Source organism: Pristis pectinata, chromosome 8 (assembly GCF_009764475.1).
Source record: "Pristis pectinata isolate sPriPec2 chromosome 8, sPriPec2.1.pri, whole genome shotgun sequence".
In the NCBI taxonomy this organism is placed as follows: Eukaryota; Metazoa; Chordata; class Chondrichthyes; order Rhinopristiformes; family Pristidae; genus Pristis; species Pristis pectinata.
In genome coordinates, this window is record NC_067412.1 from 87,847,503 (window position 1) to 87,867,985 (window position 20,483).

General features: G+C 38.6%; 1 protein-coding gene across 3 annotated transcripts in view; it reads left to right on the forward strand.

The window, feature by feature from the left end:
• The window catches only part of atg4a (autophagy related 4A, cysteine peptidase), a 49,614-nt gene extending 31,065 nt beyond the window's left edge, over positions 1-18,549 (forward strand). For 2 of the 3 annotated variants that reach the window (XM_052021659.1, XM_052021660.1), the window contains exons 10-13: positions 3,150-3,295; positions 15,023-15,079; positions 15,793-15,904; positions 17,075-18,540. In XM_052021659.1, coding sequence (XP_051877619.1) covers positions 3,150-3,295; positions 15,023-15,079; positions 15,793-15,904; positions 17,075-17,139 — 380 coding nt within the window. In that variant the 3' untranslated portion in view covers positions 17,140-18,540. Of the gene's footprint in view, positions 1-3,149; positions 3,296-15,022; positions 15,080-15,792; positions 15,905-17,074 lie in introns of all 3 variants that reach the window. The other variant, XM_052021658.1, reaches the window with a different exon arrangement.
• The last annotated feature ends 1,934 nt before the right edge of the window (positions 18,550-20,483 follow it).

Sequence of the window (20,483 nt, forward strand, 5' to 3'; positions counted from 1 at the left end):
GCCAGAAGGGCCTGTTACCACGCTGTAAATAAAATTGAAAAAAAATTAAAACATAGTCTAAGCATTGCCAATCCTAAAATGATTCAAGCCCAAGGACTTTCAAAGTTGACCTAATCTGAACCAGACACACACCGTTGGGTCCTGTCTGCTCAGGTCAGATAGCAAGGATCTATCATGCAAGTCATCTCTAAGTGGACATTTCCTATTAATATTAACCTGGTTGAATTCCACTAGGAATGCTATTTTTTTTTCTCAGTTCTCTCTTTTAACTGCAATAATTTGCTGAGCTATTTTTTTTGTATTTCTGTTGTAGCAAATTTTAAATGTTTTTCTCTTTTGACCATAAGAGGCAGGAATAGGAGCAGGCATGATGCCTCTCAAGCCTCCCCCACCATGCAGTACGATCATGGCTGATACAACATTCCTTAAGCCACTTTCCTGCGCTTTCCCCATAATTCTCGATTCCCTTACTGATAACCAACCTATCTATCTCAGCCTTAAGAATATTGTAGAACTCTGCTCCTACCGTTCTCTGTGGCAAGGAATTGCAAAGACTCTGAACTCCCTGAGAGAAGAAATTCTTCCTCAACACAATCTTAATTGGGCAACTCCTTATTCTCAGACTATGCCTTTGGTTCTGGACTGTCCCATAAGAGGAAATATTGTCTCAGTGTTTACTGTGCCCAGCTCCCTAAGAATCTTAAAAGTTTCAGTAAGATTGCCTCTCATTCCTCTAAACTCCAATGCATAGGGTACAACCTGCTTAATCTTTCCTCCTAGGATAACCCTTCTCTACCTGCGATCCTAGTGAACCTTCTCCGAACTACCTAAAATGAAATAACATCTTTCCTGAAATAGGGGACCTTGTACAGCTACAGTAAGATTTCTCTGCTTTTATACTCCAATCCCCTTGAAAAAAGCAACATTTTTCCCTTTTCAATTGTATGCTAATTTTCTGATTTTCATGGGCAAGTACTCCCAAATCCCATTGTTCTGCAGATTTCTGCAATTTTTCTCCATTAAACTGCAGTAAAGCTCCAATAATTTGGCATCCACTATCTCAGTAGCCACATTTTGGGATTCAAGGAAGCAAACTGTCTGGGCCAGGGGACCTATTGGCCTTTAAGCCCCTTTAGTTTGTCAAATGCCAATTCTCCTGTGATAATGGTGGTATTTAACCCTGCTCATCATTATTCACTACTAATGGGATGATCATAGTATCTTCTACCATAAGGGCTAATGTAAAATATCAGTGTAACTCTTCTGCTCTTTCCTTGTTCCCCATAGTTATTTCCTGAAACTCATTCTCCAGCAGACCAATATTCAGTGGACCTCTCTTCCTTTTTAGATGCTTAAAGAAACTCTTATGATCCATTTATTCCTCTCTAGGTTGCCCTCAAAGTTTACTTTCTCTCTCTTTAACTCTTTTTTTTGCTAGATTCTTAATTTATCCCAGTCTTTGGATCTACCACTAACTCTTGCTACCTTGTGTGTTTTCCCACTCAACTTTATACCCACTCTAATTGGTTAGCCATTGTTGGTTCACCCCTCCCTTAGAACCTTCTTACTGGGATATATTTTTGCTGAGTATCATGAATTACCTCCTTAAATGCCTGCCACAGCTTTCTTGCTGATCTGTTGATCCAGTCCATTTAAACCAATGCTATCTCATTCCATTGTAATTCCCTTTGTTTAAGATGAGCACAGTTGTTTTTTTTTACACAAATTTCTTCCTCCCAAAGTGAATATGAAATTCTAGCATAGTATGACTGCAACTTTCAAGGGCATCTGTTATTGTAAGGTCATTTATTAAACCTGCCTCATTACCCAGAGATCTTTCTGTTACGGTGCCTGGTAATCCTGTTTTGACTATCTTAACTTTCCAAGTACTCTTGCACATTAAAGCAATCCTTTCTTCTGAAAGCCTTTCTTTAAGTTATAAACTCACTTCATCATTAAATACCACTAGTCCACTGGAGTGCTTTTTGCACATGGATGGTAGAAATATTAAAAATACTGATCAAGTTTTCTCTTTTGTCTCCTTAATCTCTCCATTTGCCCCAATCTTCCCTTTATTGCCAAGGAGAGAGGGATCAGGCCCAGGCCTTCCTCAGAGCCAGTCTTCCCATACAGTGGGCAGTATTTCTATCTACCACTTTGTAGCCAGCCTGTCACCCACCCGTTAGCTCCAGATATGGATGTGCAGCTGTGATGGCTGCCAGGCTTGGACTGTAGGCCTGGAGTCACGACAAAGCCACAGTAAAGCCTCATCATAAACTTCTCATTACAGGGATTGTCTGTCAAATGTTCCCCTGCAGACTTTAATATGCCAACAGATACATCCCCATTGTTACATTGAACAATGCTGTAACTTTTAAGGAAAAAAGTACTCATGAAGAATTTATGGAATGGTTCCAGCACAGAAGGAAGCCATTCAACCTGTTCAGTCTATATTGGATCCACGTTAGATCAGTGCAGCTAGAACCACTCACCCTCCCCTCCTCATTGCCCTGCAAATTCTTACTTTTCAAAAACCTATCCTATTCCCTATCGAATGCTAGAATTTAATCTGCCTTGACTACTACCTTGGCAGTGCATTGCAGCCCTTAAACGTTATGCCACAGATTCCAGAGATACAGTGCATTCCAGACCCTAACCACTCTTTGTTTTTAAAAAAAAATCCTATCAATTTTGGTTCTTTTTGTCATTCACCTTCAGCCTCTGTCTCCTGGTTCTTGGCATTTTTGCTGAAGAGTTCTCCCTATTTACTCAGTTTATACTGTTAATAATTTTTAATACCTCTAACTGGCCCAGTATGATCCCACACCATCCTGAGGATATTTTTTGATATCCTGAGCTCGACATATATAGTTGGGTCCTTCAGGACTTGTGTCATATAGCTAGGCTATAATTTATGTCAAAGAAATTTGTTCTGATTATAGTATGCCAGTATTGTACAATGATGTAGAACGCTATGGTGTCAGTGTAATATTGTAAGACAGACCTAAGTGTGATTGCTTTGGTGTGTGTGTATGCATAAGAAATTGTCATTTGGAGGTTTTGTAGTGAACAATTAATAAATTTTATTCATTCTGGTGCTACATTGAATGTGATACATATGACTGAAATATTTTTTGCTGTCTGCATAGGAGATGAGTTAATCTATTTGGATCCCCATACCACCCAGCCTGCAGTAGACACAGAGGATGATGGGAGTGTGGATGATTACAGTTATCACTGCCACCGAGCGCCACATCGTATGAAAATTACGCATCTTGACCCTTCAGTAGCTTTAGTGAGTGATGCAACCCAATCCTTTGTTTGCTGTTTCGACCAGGAATATCATATGTAATGACCAGGCTCTCAAAAGACGGGTTTGTTTAATCTGAGGGATACATATTTAGCACACACAGTTGGCTAAAACAAGTCGGGACACAGGTTTCTCTATATTTCGCATAAGCTATGTGGAACTGAAACAAGACATTTGGCTCAACCACTCTAACGTTTATACTTCATTCAAGCCTCATCTTGCCCTTCCTCATCTAAATCTTTCTGCAAAACCTTCATCCTCTTTAGCCTTATATGCGTGACCCACCTCCTTCAAGGGTATTTAGAATGTTCACTACAATGACTCCTTGTTGTGGCAAATTTCACATTCCCATCGCTTTTGGGTAAATAGCTTTAAATGAATTCTATAATGAATTTCCTGGTGACCTCCACTTTAGCTCTTCCCCACCAATGGAAATATTTTCTATATAATCACTCTGTCCAAGCCTGCTATGATTTCAAAGACAAGCCTGTCTTCATACTAAAGATGTTAAATACCCAGTCTGTTCATATTTTCCTGCTATATACCCTTGCATTTCTGGTGTCATCCTTGAAAATCTTGTCTCCAACACCTAGTTTTTATATAATATAGTAAATCGAATGGTGAGATCTACCCAAGGCTCAATATAGATTTAGCATAACTTCCTGACTTTCCAATTCCCTCCCTCTAGGAATAAACCCCAGTGCATGGTTTGCTGTTTTTTTTTTCATGGCCTTGCTAGTCTGTAGCATAACTTTTAGTGATAAGTGCACTGGTCTTCCAAAATCCCTTATTCCTCTATTCAGCCTGAACTCTCACCTTCCAACCGATATGTTCAGTTTCCTGTTTATCTGGGTTGAACTTCATTTAACAATTATTTCCCGTTCGACAAATCCTGTAATTTGTTGCAGTACTCCTCAGTATTGACCATCCTTCATCAATCCTGACCCAATTTGGTGTAGTCTGCATGTACATAATATATATATAATATTAAATATTGATATTTTGCTATTAAAATAGCAGTTAGGGGAACTGTGTGGGAATGAACCTTTGAGGGGATGAAAATAAGGCAGCAGCCTACAATCTCCAATTAACTCTTTCTGTTTTTATGAAAAAATTATTGACAAATTATTGGAGATTGTCAGTTGCTACCTTATTTTCATTCCCACAAAGGTTCATTCCCACACAGTTCCCCTAACTGTGCTATTTTAATAGCAAAATATCAATATTAAACAGCTCTACTGAGTAAAGATCTGCATGCAAGAGTGGCCAGATGAGGAAAATGAACAGCCCTTCCCTGAAATGATCCATTTCTTCCTCACCAATGGAATAGAGAAAATGTTTTGTTTTAGTATTTAGGAACTTTTGTCTACTCTGCAGAAAACTGGATTTGATCACTTTTTCTATGAAGGACTTCACAAGGTCATTGAAACTTACACCTGTGCTGAGTGATCGAAGGAATATTTATACTTAATCCCACACCTCATTCTTTGCCCATGACTACTTAGTTCCTCATTTGGTCTGGGCATTCAAGCATGCTTCTAAAATAAGTATAAAAACTTATTATAAAAATTTGAGCAAAATTTCTTTCAACCACATTTTCAGGAAACGTTCCAGATTATAATGACCCTCTGATTGAAAAGATATTTCATCTCTCCTTTAGATTTATTGCCTTTGTTTTAAATCTATAACTGGTTATCTATCTACTTGTCACAGGGAATAGGTTTCCTGCATTTGCTCTGAGAAGGCTTCTCATTAATTGGAAAACCTCTATAACAGTACCTCTTAACCAATTGTGTTCCATGAAAAACAACCACAATTTTAGTATCCTCTCTGTATCTATTGTATCTTCTTCATATTCATCAAAACGTTTCCCTTTTACTAGTTTCAACTTATATCCTGCCTGCAATGAGATTATATTAAATTTTGCATGAACTTGTTGTGTACCATCTTGTATGTCTCTGTAAAATCTCCTATTGGTGTTATTTTTAATAGTCCTCAGTAGTTGAACATCTGAGCATCATTTTCAAAACACCCTAAATTTCTTTCAATTTTCCTTCAGAAGTACATTTGACTATTTTGACATTGCTCTTTGAATATTTATGTTTTGCATTTTTTTTGTTCTTATCCAAAATGATGGTAGAAGATAACTTAATGAGTTGGCACGTTTTCAGGGATGAGGAATAGAACACAGAACATAGAACACAACAGCATAGTACAGGCCCTTTGGCCAGCAATGTGCTGACATTCCATCCCACGCCAAGATCTATCTAACCCTTCACTCCCACATAGCCCCCTATTTTTCTATCATTCATGTGTCTAAGAGCCTCTTAAATGTCCCTAATGTATCTGCCCCCACAGTGCGTTCCACGCACCCACCACTCTGTGTAAAAAAAAAACTTACCCCTGACATCCCCCTTATACCTTCCTCCAATCACCTTAAAATTATGTCCCCTCACGTTAGCCATTGTCACCCTGGGAAAAAGTCTCTGACTGTCCACTTGATCTATGCCTTTTATCATCTTGTACACCTCTATCAAGTCACCTTTCGTCCTCCTTCTCTCCAAAAAGCCCTAGCTCGCTCAACCTATCTTCATAAGACATGCTCTTCAATCCAGGCAACATCCTGGTAAATCTCCTCTGCACCCTCTCTAAAGCTTCCACATCCTTTCTATAATGAGGCAACCAGAACTGAACACAGTACTCCAAGTGTGGTCTGACCAGAGTTCTATAGAGCTGCAACATCACCTCGCAGCTCTTGAACTCAATACCCCGACTAATGAAGGCCAACACACCATACGCCTTCTTAACAACCCTATTGACCTGCGGGCAACCTTGAGGGATCTATGGACATGGACCCCAAGGTCACTCTGTTCCTCCACACTGCTAAGAGTTTAGGAATTCTGGGCTGAAAGTAGGGATATGGACGAAGCAGAAATACATATTAAATAGGAGTTTTTGAGGTTCACTCACAGTCTTTCATGGACCTCCTACAAGCCAGACCACATCAGGAACAGTGCAATAGCTTTGCTGAAGGATTTAGAGGTTGCTACTGCTATGAGGGAGGGATTAAATTATTTTAGCAGGGGGATGGCAATGTTTGGGTAGAATTAGAACAAATTAAACTGAAAGTAGAAAATAGTGTGAAGGGGTATTTTGGAGGGCATAGAAAGGGAAAAGGCAACATCAGGGGTAACAATAACCAGAGTATCTGGGAAAGTGCAGGTGGTACAACAACAAATAGAGTCAGAGTAGGGACAAATGATAAAATGAAATTAAATGCTCTTTATTTCAATGTCTGTGGCATTCATAACATGATACATGAGCTGATAGCACAAATAGAATTAAAGGCATATAGATGTGCAACGTGACCAAGATTGGGAACTGATCTTTCAGAGGGATTTGACATTTTGGAAGGATAGGCAGAAAGGGAAAGGTGATAAGGTAGGTCTGTTAATAAAGGATAAGATCACTGCAGTGGTAAGAAAGGGTATTGGCTCTGATTCAAAATGTAGAATCAGGTTGGGTGAAGATAAGAAATTGTATGCGCAAGAAGTCACTGATGGGAGTAGTATATAAGTCCCCAATAAGTGGATGCTAATATTTTTCACAATCACTTTCTATTTAGAAACACACAGATCAGTCAAGCTTCCCCTTCTGAATATTAATTGATTTTAACGTGTTATTCTGTTAGTTTGTCAAGCTTAGGTTTTATCACCTGTTCTGCTATTGAATAGACTTTTGAGCCTGTTGTGTCCTGACTGGTGTTTTTACAGTCTAACAAGCCTCCCCTGCATATATTGACTCCTTTCTAAGGAGCCCCATAAATCTACCCACATCCCTTTTAGTATTCTAGGATAAATACCATCGACCACTGGAGAGTTTATTCTCTCCAGGGCCCATCCAAATTGTATCATTCATTAATTCTAATTAGGCTGATGCTACCAAGGAAAAAAATTGTTCATGGTTACTTTGAGAGATGGACATTCAGAACGTTAATGATATTACAGTCATTCTCAGTACTGTGTAATGTTTTCAAGTTCTTCCCTCTTTTAGCTTTTCCTCTGCTGATAAATTACTGAAACAAATTCTTGCTGTCAACTTTTGTATTTGCATCCATCTTTCTATCATGTCTGCTTTTGTATTGGTATTGGTTTATTATTGTCACTTGTACCGAGGTACAGTGAAAAACTTGTCTTGCATACCGATCCTTTTGTCCTTTTGATTACTTCGTTTAACGTACTTCTGCTAGTTCCTGTATTTTTTCCCTGTGACTTGCAGAATCCAGTGTAAATCTGGCAGGGCTAGCCAGTCAGTCCCACTCCCCTGCTCTTTTCCTGCACCTTGTTCTTGTAATTTTCTTACTCCATCAGATGTATATCCAGTTCAATTCTGAATGTTAACCTTGAATTTACTTTCATCATAGTTATACCTGCCAAATCTTCAGGCTATACTTTGGAAGATACCTTAAAAATGTTCCGCTCATGTACTTACATTTATGCTTGAAATGTATTGTCATTTCTCCAGTATTAATCTCTTTAAAGTTATGTACCTGGCTTCTAGAACATGGTATTGGTAAATGTAAAATACTTCACACTGATTTCAAAATTCAGCCATCATTACCTAATTATGTCACATTTTTCACATTTTCTATACAGTCAAGATATGCATTGCCTCCTAAGGCTCATCTAATCATTTTGTAATGTTTCATTTTCCACTGGATAAACTATATTCATGTCACACAGATCTTTGACCTGTAGGAAGGGAGACATACATTTATATAACATCCTTAATGACATTAGTGTGCCCAATGAAATACTTTTACACTATTGAAACAACAAGGCCCCAAAAACAGCAATGACATAGTAGAACCATAGAGTTATACGGCACACAAACAGGCCCTTCAGCCCAACTTGTCCATGCCAGACAAGTTGCCTACTTAGTCCTATTTAATTGCGTTTGGTCCATATCCCTCTAAACCTTGCCTATCCATGTACCTGTCCAAATGTCTTATAAACTTTGTAATTGTACCCACCTCTACCACTTCCTTTGGCAGCTCATTCCATATACCCACCACCCTCAATATAGAAAAGGTTGCCCCTTAGGTCCTCTTTAAATCTTTCCCTTTTCATCTTAAATCTATGTCCTCTAATTTTGGACACCCCTAACCTAGGAAAAAGACTCTAACCATTCACCTTATCTATGCCCCTCATGATTTTATAAGGTCGCCCCTCATGATTTTATAAGGTCACCCCTCAGGCTCCTATGCCCCAGGGAAAAATGCCCCAGCCTAGCCAGTCTTTCCTTACAACTCATGCCCTCCAGACCTGGTAACATCCTCGTGAATTTTTTCTGCACCCTTTTCAGCTTAATGACATACTTTCTATAGCTAGGCAACCAAAACTGCACACAATACTCTAAGTGTGGTCTCACCAACACCTTGTACATGAAGTAACATGAAGTCCCAACTCTGGTACTCAATGCCCTGACCAATGAAAGCAAGGCGTAATGATTAGCTAAATTACTTTAAATTATCTAGGTAAGGATAAATGTTTGCCGGATTACATAGAATTATGTTCTGATGTCAGTGTTTTAAAAAATAAGAAGTCACCCTTTTAAGATAGAGGTAAGGTGAAATTTCTCACTCAGAGGATCATGAGCTTTAGAACTCCCTTCTTTTAAAGGGCAGTGGAAGCAGGGTCTTTGAATATTTTTAAGGCAGAGGGAGATAGATACATGATAAGCAAAGGCTGAAAGGTTCCTGTGGGTAGATGGGAATGTGGAATTGAGATTACAATCAGATCAGCTAATTGGAGCCTGTTGCTAATTCAATGTATGTTCATAGTAATACCTTCCTTCTACTCAACTTTTTGACTAAATTTTTATTAATGCTTCCTAATAATTCCTTTAGCTGAAAATTGTTTTTTTACCTAATTACACTTGCATGAACCACCTTGGGATGCTTTCCTATTTTAAGGTAGTACATAAATAAAATTGTTTTGTTGACAGGCAACTGTTTATATTCAGGCCCCAATTGTTAATGTTCATGTTTTAATGCAGAAATGAGGGTTTATAGGCAGGAAGACAATGCCAATCATATCATTTTATTTTGTGGAAAAACTTGCCTTCTTCCTTGGCCCCATGTTTATTTCCCATTCCTTTATGTTAGTGAGTTATTGGTGTTTGGTCCTGCATGTTTGACTATCGCCATCTGTGGTCTCAAAGGTCCAGTTCCTCCCTTGTCAACTGGCTATTTGGTTTAAGTGTTTCTTTATAAATGCTGTGTTTCTCCTTGCAAGCCTCACTGTTTTCCTATATTTATGTCCAATCTCCTTTTCCTGCACCTGCCACTTTGTCCTGAAAATATGCCAAGGCTACATATGTGACAGAATTATTATGTTCACACTAGGTTCACAGGCACACAGTTAGATTTTTAATTTTCTTGGAGAATGAATTTTTTTAACCATTTAAATGAAAATTTCTGTGCACCTTCTATGAATTTCAGACTACAGCCTTCAGTCTATTTGTTTCCTTTTAGTTGCCCTTCTAACTTTTTTCCCTAATGTACATTGGTTTTGCTCTAGGTATGAAACACACTAGAAAATAACTAGTGTCCTTGCAATAGACATTTCTAACCAACTTTCCCCAAAAGAGCTACAGCAGCGGTCTCTGTGCATTTTTTTAAAAATGCTGCTTTTTACCCCAATGTTAGAAAGTTTGAGACTCCCTGGTTCATGCTGAAATCCCAAATTTGCAATCTGCTCAACACTGGAATTCCCTAACTGTGCTTCAGCATTGGAGTTCATAGAGTTCAGCTGTAGAGAGAGAATTTGCTGCACTTCTGCACAGTTCTGCTTGAGAATTGGCCTGTCACATAGTGAGTCCATTCATTTCAATGGAGAAGGACAACTGTAAGACTAAGCATAATTTTTTTAAATTAATGCAGTTTCATTATTTTAAAGTTTTTTAAACTGCTTTAATTTTCTTTATTAAAGTAATTTGCTTTTTTAACAGAAAATAGAATAGTATAGCACAGGAACAGGCCCTTCAGTCCACAATGTCTACGCCGAAGATGATGCCAAATTAAACTAATTCTCTTCTACCTCTACATGATCCACATCCCTCCATTCACTGCATATTCATGTGTCTATCTAACAGCCTCTGAAACACTACTGTCGTATCTGCTTTCACCACTCCCTCAGGAGCCCCTTCCAGGCACCTACCACACTCTGTGTAAAAAAAACACTTGTCCCGCACATCTCCTTTAAACTTTTCCCTCTCTCACCCTAAATGCATGTCCTCTAGTACTTGACATTTCTACCTGCGATAAAGATCTGGACTGTCTACCCATATATGCCTCTCATCACTTGTAAATGTGGATCAGGTCTCCCCTCAGCCTCCGCTCCAGAGAAAACAACAAGTTTGTCAACCTCCTTATAGCTCATGCCTTCTCATCCAGGCAGCATCTTGGTGAACCTTGTCTGCACCCTTTCTAAAGCCTCCACATCCCTACTGTAATGGGGCGACTGGAAAATTGGTAACTTGGTTTATTATTGTCACATGTACCGAGGTACAGTGAAAAACTTTGTTTTGCCTGCCATCCATACAGATCATTTCATCACATCAGTAAATTGAGGTATTACAAGGGAAAACAATACAGAATAAATATGCACACAATAATTGATTTTAATTGATTCATTGATTTTTAATAGTTTTAGAGTGCTTCTGAGTCTCTCTGGCTTTCACAAGCATATGACAATGACAGGTTTAACAGGCAGCAAGAGCCAGGGGCATATTCAAGTTTTCTCAGTTGAGAAAAAACTGAGCTTGCTTTGAGAAATGGTTCTCAGTTGAGAAAAAACAGAGCTCGCTCTGGCCTGCTATTATCGTGCTGCATTAGGGCCTCACTGTTTGCAACTGGGATGGCTTCAGGCAGCAAGCCAACATCATGGATCTAGAAAAGGTTTAATTCGTACTTACTGCTTGGCCACTGGAAACTTGCCACTGACAACAAGTTCTAGCCACTGAGCTTAATACAAGCCATTCACAGTCAATTACTTTTATCAATCCTTACTAGTTTCTATTCTGTCCACTTCCTTAAGGTTTTTGTATTAATTAGAAATTAATGCTAAGTCAGTTGTTAATTATAAATCAAATGGACGGCTCTCAGATAACCCAAAGGTATTAAGGGATATGGAAAAAATGTTGTTATATGGAGCTCAAAGATGAACAAATAGCTTGAATGTCTAAATAGCCTGTTACAATTCTTGAATAAAAACAGGAAATGCTGGAAATACTCAGTAGGTCAGAGTTAACGTTTCGGATTGAAGATTCTTGGTCAGAACTCATTTAGTCAATACAATTCTTGTGCTCATAACAAAGGAAGAAGAGTAACATTTTTAGTCTCTTAAGCCTAACATTACATTTAATGAGATCATGATCTATGAACTCTTTGTCTCTGCATTTGTACTGTAGCAATATACAAGTTTTATATCTCTTCTACCTACTACATCTAATATTCTCAATTTAACCATCTCCGAGCATGTACATCTTATCCTATGGTACCTCTTTTTGATTCAATTTCCTTTGGGTATTCATTTTATAGTGTAGCTAGTTGAATCCTCACCAATTAAACCAATTTCAGCCAAGCTACTTTAACATTTTTTTTAACTTAAGTACTTCTTTCTAATTTACCTAATACCTTAGTGCTCATCATTTTTCTCTTCAGTATCTCATTCAAATTACCTGGGCTCCCAACTGCTTCCTGCTACTCAGACTTGTGGAATGCAGCGACGCACTTGATTGATTTGAATCTGACATGTCATCCCGAAAATATCCTCTTTGTGCTCCCGCCATTTGCTTTCTGTTGAAGAATAAGGAGTGACCGTATTCAAACATATAAGATCCTAAAGGGGCTTGACAGGATAGATGTTGATACGGTATGTTTCCACTAGTGGGGGAGACACGAACAAGGAGACATAGCTACAAAATAAGGGTCCGGCCATTTAAAACTGAGGTGCATTAAAACTTCTCTGAGCGGTAGTGAATCTCTGGAATTCTCTGCCCCGGAGTGGTGGAGGCCAGATTATTAGATTTGTTTAAGGTGGAGATAGATAAATATTTGAAAGATTGAGGAATTGAGGGTTATGAGATACTGACACAGAAGAGGAGTTAGGCCAGCATAGATTATCCATGATCATATTGAATAGCAGGGCAGGCTTGAGGGCCTGGTGCCTACTCCTGCTCCTAATTTCTTTCTCAACCAGAAACATCGACTGTTCATTTCCCTCCACAGATGCTACCTAACCCACTGAGTTCCTCCAGCAGCTTGTGTGTTGCTCCAGGTTCCAGCATCTCTAGCTTCTTGTGTCTCCTATTTTCTTGTGTTCTCTGGCTTCAAAGTCCTTTTTAAGATGCACTGTAGCTCTGAAAGTAGGGCAGAATCACAGTGTTAAAAGGGAAGAGACAAAGGATTTCCATTCTTTGTGAGATACTGAAAAATGCTCCAGACCGCTGAATAAAAATACCAGTTTATTTCAGAAGTGCAATAGCACCATCTGCTGACAAAATTATAATCCACTATTAAATGGCAAACATATGTCAATGACTCGTAAGGATTGTTAATAGCATAGAAATATCTGAAGAACCTATATGAAGACCAGAGATTTCTCACAACCTATCACTCAGAGCTTCAGGGAGTTTTACCAGGCAGGAATTCTACAAGCTACAGATGAAGCAGAATTTCTGGACAGTTTTTTTCCCCTGTAAACCTTTGAGAAGTTTTTGACATCCTGACCACACTTGGGGATATGATATTGAATTAAAGGAATTGCACTGCATTATTAGGTCACGGAGTCATAGAATGTTACAGTACAGAGGGATGTCATTTGATCCAGTGTGAATGGACACTCTCTCCATTAGAACTAGGCACTTAGTCCAATTCTCTTCCATTTCTTATAAACCTTGGGGGGAAATGATTTATTTCCTTATTATTCCTGAGACGGCATTAAGCATTCTCACAACCTTCCATGTAAAAATATTTTTAATACTGTTTCTTTCTCTTATAGTCATCTGAAACATAAGCACCCAGGTTATCAACATGCTGACAAGTGGAAATAATTTCTCCCAGATTACTTTATCAAAATCCTCACTGTGCTCCCTGTTTTTGTGGCATTTGCAAATAGTAGCTCCTTTGCAGAAGCTTAAGATATTTTATAAATTAACATGGGGGATGCCAATGTTTCATCCTACTAATATCACAGCACACCAGCTGCTATGAAGCGTAAATCAGCACTGTAGGTTGATTCACCCACTAATTTTATTAAGTTGCCTCTGGGGGAAACACCTTACATCAATCTTGCTTCCTCCTTTCTTTCTCCATCCATTTCCTAAATGACCCAGCTAAGAACAAAAACATCTATACAGGCAAAACTTTGTGCTTGAAGAGTGAACATTTGCTTCATTTTGTTCTACATTTCAGGTGTAAATTTTATCTGTTTCTTTTCCCTGGGTCACAGAACAATGCCATATGACTGATTAAATTATTCAGCTATGTATCTGTCATGCACAGAAGCTCATTTCCAAGCTTAACTTTCACTGCACTGAGCAAGTGAGAAAGCCACAAAAGTAAATTCTATTTATCGAAAATGGATGGTTTCTTCCTAGAGGAACACACCCCATTAACTGAGTCTAAACAACATAAGTGCGAATTTTGTATTAATCAAGAGTCAATATCCCCAAATGTAGTGCTGCACTTTGGTGTAAAAGTAGGATCCAGTGAGAAGGATTGCTTAGTTTTTCATTACTTCTCTAACAAGGACCACCCTATCTGACAGACCATTAACTTACAGGACTCCCTAGAATCAAGTGGGAGGAGTTTCAGTTTTATGATGGCTATTATTGTTGCAGGTCCTATTACAAAGACAGATTAGCTGCTTCATCTTCTTTTGAGCAATGCAAATATGCCTGCTTCAGGCAGTGTGATGCAGAATCTTCCACAAAGTGCAGTAAATTCTTATTTTTTTATCTCTAGGGATGCCATTTCAGAAACATTTCAATTTCAAAGCAATTCACTGTTCTCCTTATCCCCTCTCCACAAAGGGTGAGAGTCACTACGTTGCATTTAGAAGCACAGTTTTCCATTATTTTCAGACTAACAGAGGTACAAGGACTTCTTCACAAGCGGCATGACTCATCTTTATGGCTTGGTGTACCATCACTCACAGGGTCTGAAGGAAGTATCTTGTTATGGGTCTGGGGGTTCTGAGCTATAAGGGGACCAGGATGGAGATGTATTGTAATGCCACAGATTTGATCTGTTTGGGTAAAACAGAAAAGGAAGTTGACTCCTCAGCATTGTCTAAAATAAAACTCCCCTCAGACCTCCACTAATGCTGAGGCAAGTGGCAGGAGCATCAGAGATCAGCTTGAGGCTTCTTGGTCTTTTTGTTTGCTTTTCTTTCTTCACTTCCTGTAGGGAAGGAGTTTGTTAACAGTTGTAGGCTTCTGGTATCTGTCAGCATGATGCCTCGCATATTCATCCACACAATTCAGTCTGCTAACATTTAATTTACATATTTTAAATCTATTGTTGTCAAAGCACAAGATTTAAAATATGTAAATTAAATGTTTAGACCCTGAATGCCTTGTGTATGATTACATAGACATGTATCGGATGGTGTCTGTATTTTCCTTGACATCTGCTTCTTATTACAGGGATTTTTTTGCAACACTGAAAGAGATTTTGAAAACTGGTGTAATTTTGTACAGAAGGTATGAAATAAAATAATTTTTTTTTAGTCATTCTGATTTTTTTAAAAATTATTTATTCACTTTTCAGGATCTGGGTGTCACTGGTAAGGCTAGCATTTACTTTCCATTCCTATTAGCCTGTAGAAGATGGTGGTGAGCAGCCACCTTGAACTTCTGCAGCCTATTTTCAGATACTGGTGTTGTCTGAGATCAGTATCTTTTGGATTTCCAATTTTCTAAGCTCATTTTGCTTTTTGGAAAAAAATAGTGGTAACACCTGGCATGAAAGGCAGCACAGCCGCCTTGGTCATTGAGAACCGTAGTTCTTCCAGAAATATGACATGCACTTGTAGATTTTCTTTTTTGGTTCTTTGCTCAGACCAGAAGGAATTGTCTTTTGCAGAAAGAGGTCTGACATTTAAGAAAGGATTCTCAGGAGGGAGTCACATATAATATTTGTTAGTATCATCAGCAGTGACATTTCTGAGACAAAATAAACTTTGCATGTACTGTGGACTCCTAATCACCTGGGCCAGAGTTTAGATGTTGCTGAGGAGGTTGGAATAGGTAAGAGAAGGATATTGCCTTTTACAGTTTTCATTGGTTTCTGATCTAGAACCTAGAGACAAAGTGGGCATGCAGGGATGTAGTTGTACATTATATTATTTAGTCTATGGTATAAGATATAGACCTTGTTTAGTTTGTGCCTAATGATGTGAACATCAAATTGATAGGAAATCCTGAAGACACAAAGTTTCCGGATGTTTGAACTGGTCGAGAAGCATCCTGCTCATTGGCCTCCATTTGTTCCTGCAACCAAACCTGAAGTACAGACCACAGGTGCAGGTGAGGACAATGCTGGGGCATTTGTTGTTTAGTTTATCCCATTCAATATCCCAGTTGCCTTTTCAAGATACCAGAGCTTCCATGTCCTTCATTGCTGACCTCCTCAGCAACAGTCTGTGCCAAAGCTGCATCTGGCCTACATTATGCCTGGTATGACATTCACCCAGTTCCTGCTCATTCATTCTTTCTTCTCAACGTCCCCTCCCCCCCTTTTTCCCAATGATCTAATTCCACACCAGCTCAGGATTCTTCCTAGGATTTATTTCAAAGCAAACACACAGCACTCTTTCACTTACTGTCTATGTTATTATTTCTAATGTATAAAATCATGAGGAGCATAGACAGGGTGAATGCACACAGTCTTTTTCTCAGGGTTGGGAAATCAAGAACTAGAGGGTTTAAGGTGAGAGGGGAGAGATTTAATAGGAACCAGAGGGGCAACTTTTTCACCCAGAGGGTGGTCCGTATATGAAATGAGCTGCCAGAGGAAGTGGTTGAGGCAGGTACATTAACAACATTTAAAAGGGCACTTGGACAGCTACATGGATATAAAAGCTTTAAACGGATATAGGCCAAACATGGGCAAGTGGGACTACCTTAGATGGGCATTTTGGTTGGGTTGGGCCAAAGGTCCCATTTCTGTGATATATAACTCTGTGATTCTGTGACTCTACTCCACCATAGACACTCCTCAAACCTCTATATTGCTTAAGAATCTTATTCAAAATTGACTTCTTTGTCTATGTCTCTGCTCTCTTGACTTTCCCCTTACAAGGTGCTTTGCCCATGATTCATCCCTCAAACTCCTTGAACCATTTTAAGTTCCTTTTGTTATTTTAGTCCTTTCAACAAGATAATGAAAAACTGTTTCTTATTTTGCTGTATCAAAAAAAATTACTCACATAAAGAAAGTAGGGATTGAGAAAGTACATCGGCTTAATTAAAGGTCCTTCCTCCAGTACACTGTGTCTCTTACTGTTTTTAACTGTTATTGAATAATCCCATGACTTTACCTGGCTTGGTACTATGAATCAGAATATTTTTCTTTATTAGCCTGAAAATTCAATTTTCAGTACTTTCTCTCCTTTCTTTGTATATTGTGAAGTAAACACCTGTGTGTACATGTATTAATCACTTTTTTTTTACTTTTGTATTTGTTGACGTCCCCAGAATTTGTTGAGCCAGCTGACAAACTGTTTGAATCAGAGGAAGAATTTGAAATCCTGAATGTCTAAAGTATATGATTGGACTCCCTCCATGCATCAAGCATTGTTGCTGAGTGACAACAGCAGAGACTCTCCACTGTTTTTACCAATCGAGCAACCTTTTTAACAAGTGCCTGATTTCATAAGGGTAGAAGAAATTCTGCAGCATGATTGAAGATAATGAAATAACTTCCATTTAATGAGCAGGTTGCTTGCCAAGTAGTTTACTCCCAACCTCATGTATTTAACTTTCCTTTGAACAAAACAAGGAAAGGCAGTTTTCCAAAGAATGGATCCTCTTCTGTTTCAGGGATCTAATAGAAACAAGTGTTAGTTAGAGAATATTCTTGAGAGGAATTGATGTTATGGGGCAGGACAACATTGAGAAAAAGATCACTGGATTCCAGTTGAAGAGGACCTCTGATATAGAAAGATGATAGTATAATGCAGTGCTTGCTGCATATTTGTGACATAGATGTCATATAAATCATCTGGAGCCCATCACACGCTTCAACAGATGAGGTTTTCCCCTTCTTTACCTGGCTGAGTGCTGGACTGCATGCCTCGTATTGTAACGAGGAGTCTTTCTTTAATACTGCATTCTCATTCAAGTCTTCTGATTTTTTTTGGAGGTTGAAGAATCTATGAAGATTAATTCTGTTAGTTAATTTTCAGTATTACTGTGTATAATTCCGTGTATATAATGTAATCCACTTTTGGTCAGGGCTGTACTGATTCTGCATTTACAATGTATTTATAGTGTCCCATCCAGTATTTTGTACACTCCATTATTGTTCATTTGTTTGATAGTCCCAAAATATTCAATACAATTTTTTGTGTAATACACATCCATGCAATGTTCTTATGTACTGTATCAGTGTTATTTTTGAACTCCCAATAAGTTTGTTTGGTTATTGTTAACTTTGAAATGTAAAAAGGACAGCAAAGCACTGTACAGTACAAAAATGCATGTAAGATAAAATTGATGCATGTATAAAATATGACATCTAGGAGCTGGATGCCAGCTTGAAAATGTAGCAAATTTTTTTTAAAGATAGATCCCATTTAGCTGTTGAGAATTTTAGATAATGATACCAACTTCTCATGTTAGCATAGTCTGTCCTGCCCCACGAAACAAGCTCCTTTGTTGTGGTTGGTGCACTGCTTAACTAGTATGTGCAAACATGAGTGAGAAGACATTGAGCTTGTATGGATAATGCTGGACTTAAAACACTACGCATTAGAACCTCAATCTCTAAGCTTAGTAGCTTCTTAAATACTCTTAAGTTCTCAGTCAACCTTACTGGGAAAAGTCTGAGAGGGTAATATAGATATTACTAACTTTTAATAAAATAGAGCTTGAAATCTTGCTGAATATATCTCTTTGAGAAGACACAGAAATAATAAAGTCATATCCATCCTGCTCCTTATTGGCAATTCCTTCGACCATGTGTCTTTTTTCCTACCTTTTACCAGTTAGTTCATTTTTGTTCGTCAAGTATCGTTCGCTGCACATTTGATTGACATAATGAAAGTTCCCAAGGCATTTTCCCTGCAACACATATTTTCAAACTGCTTTATAATTTCCAGTTTCATGCAGTAGTCTTAAATTTGTATAGTAAGCACTGAAACATATTCCAAAGTATGTCCAATGTGTTGCCGCCGTGTGATTGATTTTTTCCCTTCCCGCTCAGCATTCTGAAGGGACCTTTTTCTGTCCGATGCTCTAGCTCATTCTTCCATTTCCTCCAATAACACTCCCTTATCGTATCCTTTCACGTCCTCCCTTGCCAGGAGCCCAAAATACTCCTTCCAGGTGAAGCAAGGATTTCATTTTAGGACTTACACTCATGGGTATGGAACAGGATACATTGCACTGTGGTCTCATTGGAAACCTAACACAAACTGGGTGACTGCTCTGCTGAACATCTCCATTCGGTCCACAAAGGTGACCTTCAGGTTGAATTGCCTATCACTATAATTCTTCCATTCCCACTCTGAACTCTCTCTCATTGACCTCCTGCATCAATCCAACAAAGTGCAATATACCATGGATAAAGCTGATCAACTATCAAAGTCAATTGTTCTAAATCCTTAATTTTAAATCAATATTAAAATGACAGCTTTCTATTTAAGACATTTTCTCATATGATTTGAACAGTTGAAAAGGAGGACCACATGTTAACGCAAAGTTTAATTGAGATATCATTCCAGAGCAATGGAAATCGAGAACTTCCAATTTCTCTTACCTTTCACATTGTGCTTGAGAAGTAAGCAACTGCCCAAGTGAGTGACAGGAAGATGAAAATTACCACATAAGGCCAATCACTCATGGTTTCATTTCCTCATTCAGCAAATATTCTTAAATGAAACTTAGTTGGTAGCTGCCTTCCATTCATCACTACTATAAGATTTTAACTATCAATATCATAGACTTATCTGCTAACAGTTAATAATTGTTATTAATGTCCCTATCTTTTTCAACAGCTATACTACTGAAGGATTTTTAAGACTCAGATTTTAACTTTGGAGTAGTGTGCAGAAATGTGTGAGGTGCCCATTCTAACAACAAATAAACAGCCTCATTTTAAGGTTCAGGCTGCACTTAAGTGAAATCGGACAACTCCCCAAATCCCAACTAGTGCAATATCAGATGCCCTTGGTTGCAATCGCTGCTGGACTGAGGAGGCAGATTCACAAAGATGATGATGATAAGAGACACAGGAGAACTGTAGTGGAGCAGTAGCCCTTCACAATTTTACTATTCTGCTGCTTTTCAGTGTAACCAGTGAGCCTTGTTGGATATCCAAGGGAGAGCCAAAAGGTAAATTGGAAACAGTAGACAAGTTTAAAAACTCCAGGATCCTGCCTTAATTCACTACGACCCCATCTCCTTGCTGTTTGTAATATACGTGAATGACTTGAATGTGGATGTGGGAGACGTAAAGATTGGCAGGGTTGTTGATAGTGTGGGAGAGTCTTAGGCTGCAGAGAGATATCGATGTTGTTGGTGAAATGGGCTGAGAAATGGCAGATGGAGTTTAATCCAGACAAGTGTGAGGTGGCACATCTTGGGAGCACTAATGAGGCTGGGTTTTTAGGGAGAATTGAGGAACAAATGGACCTTGGAGTACAAGTACATAGATCCTTGAATGTGGCAACATAGGTAGATAATGTGGTTAGGAAGGCATATGGGATACTAGCCTTCATTAGTCAGGCCATCGTATATAGAAGTAGGGAGGTTATGTTCCAACATTATAAAACCTTGGCCAGACCTGAACTGTAATATTGTGTGCAGTTCTGATTGCCATGCTATAGGAAGGATGTGATAGCATTGGAGACGGTGCAGAAGAGATGCACCAAAATGTTGCCTG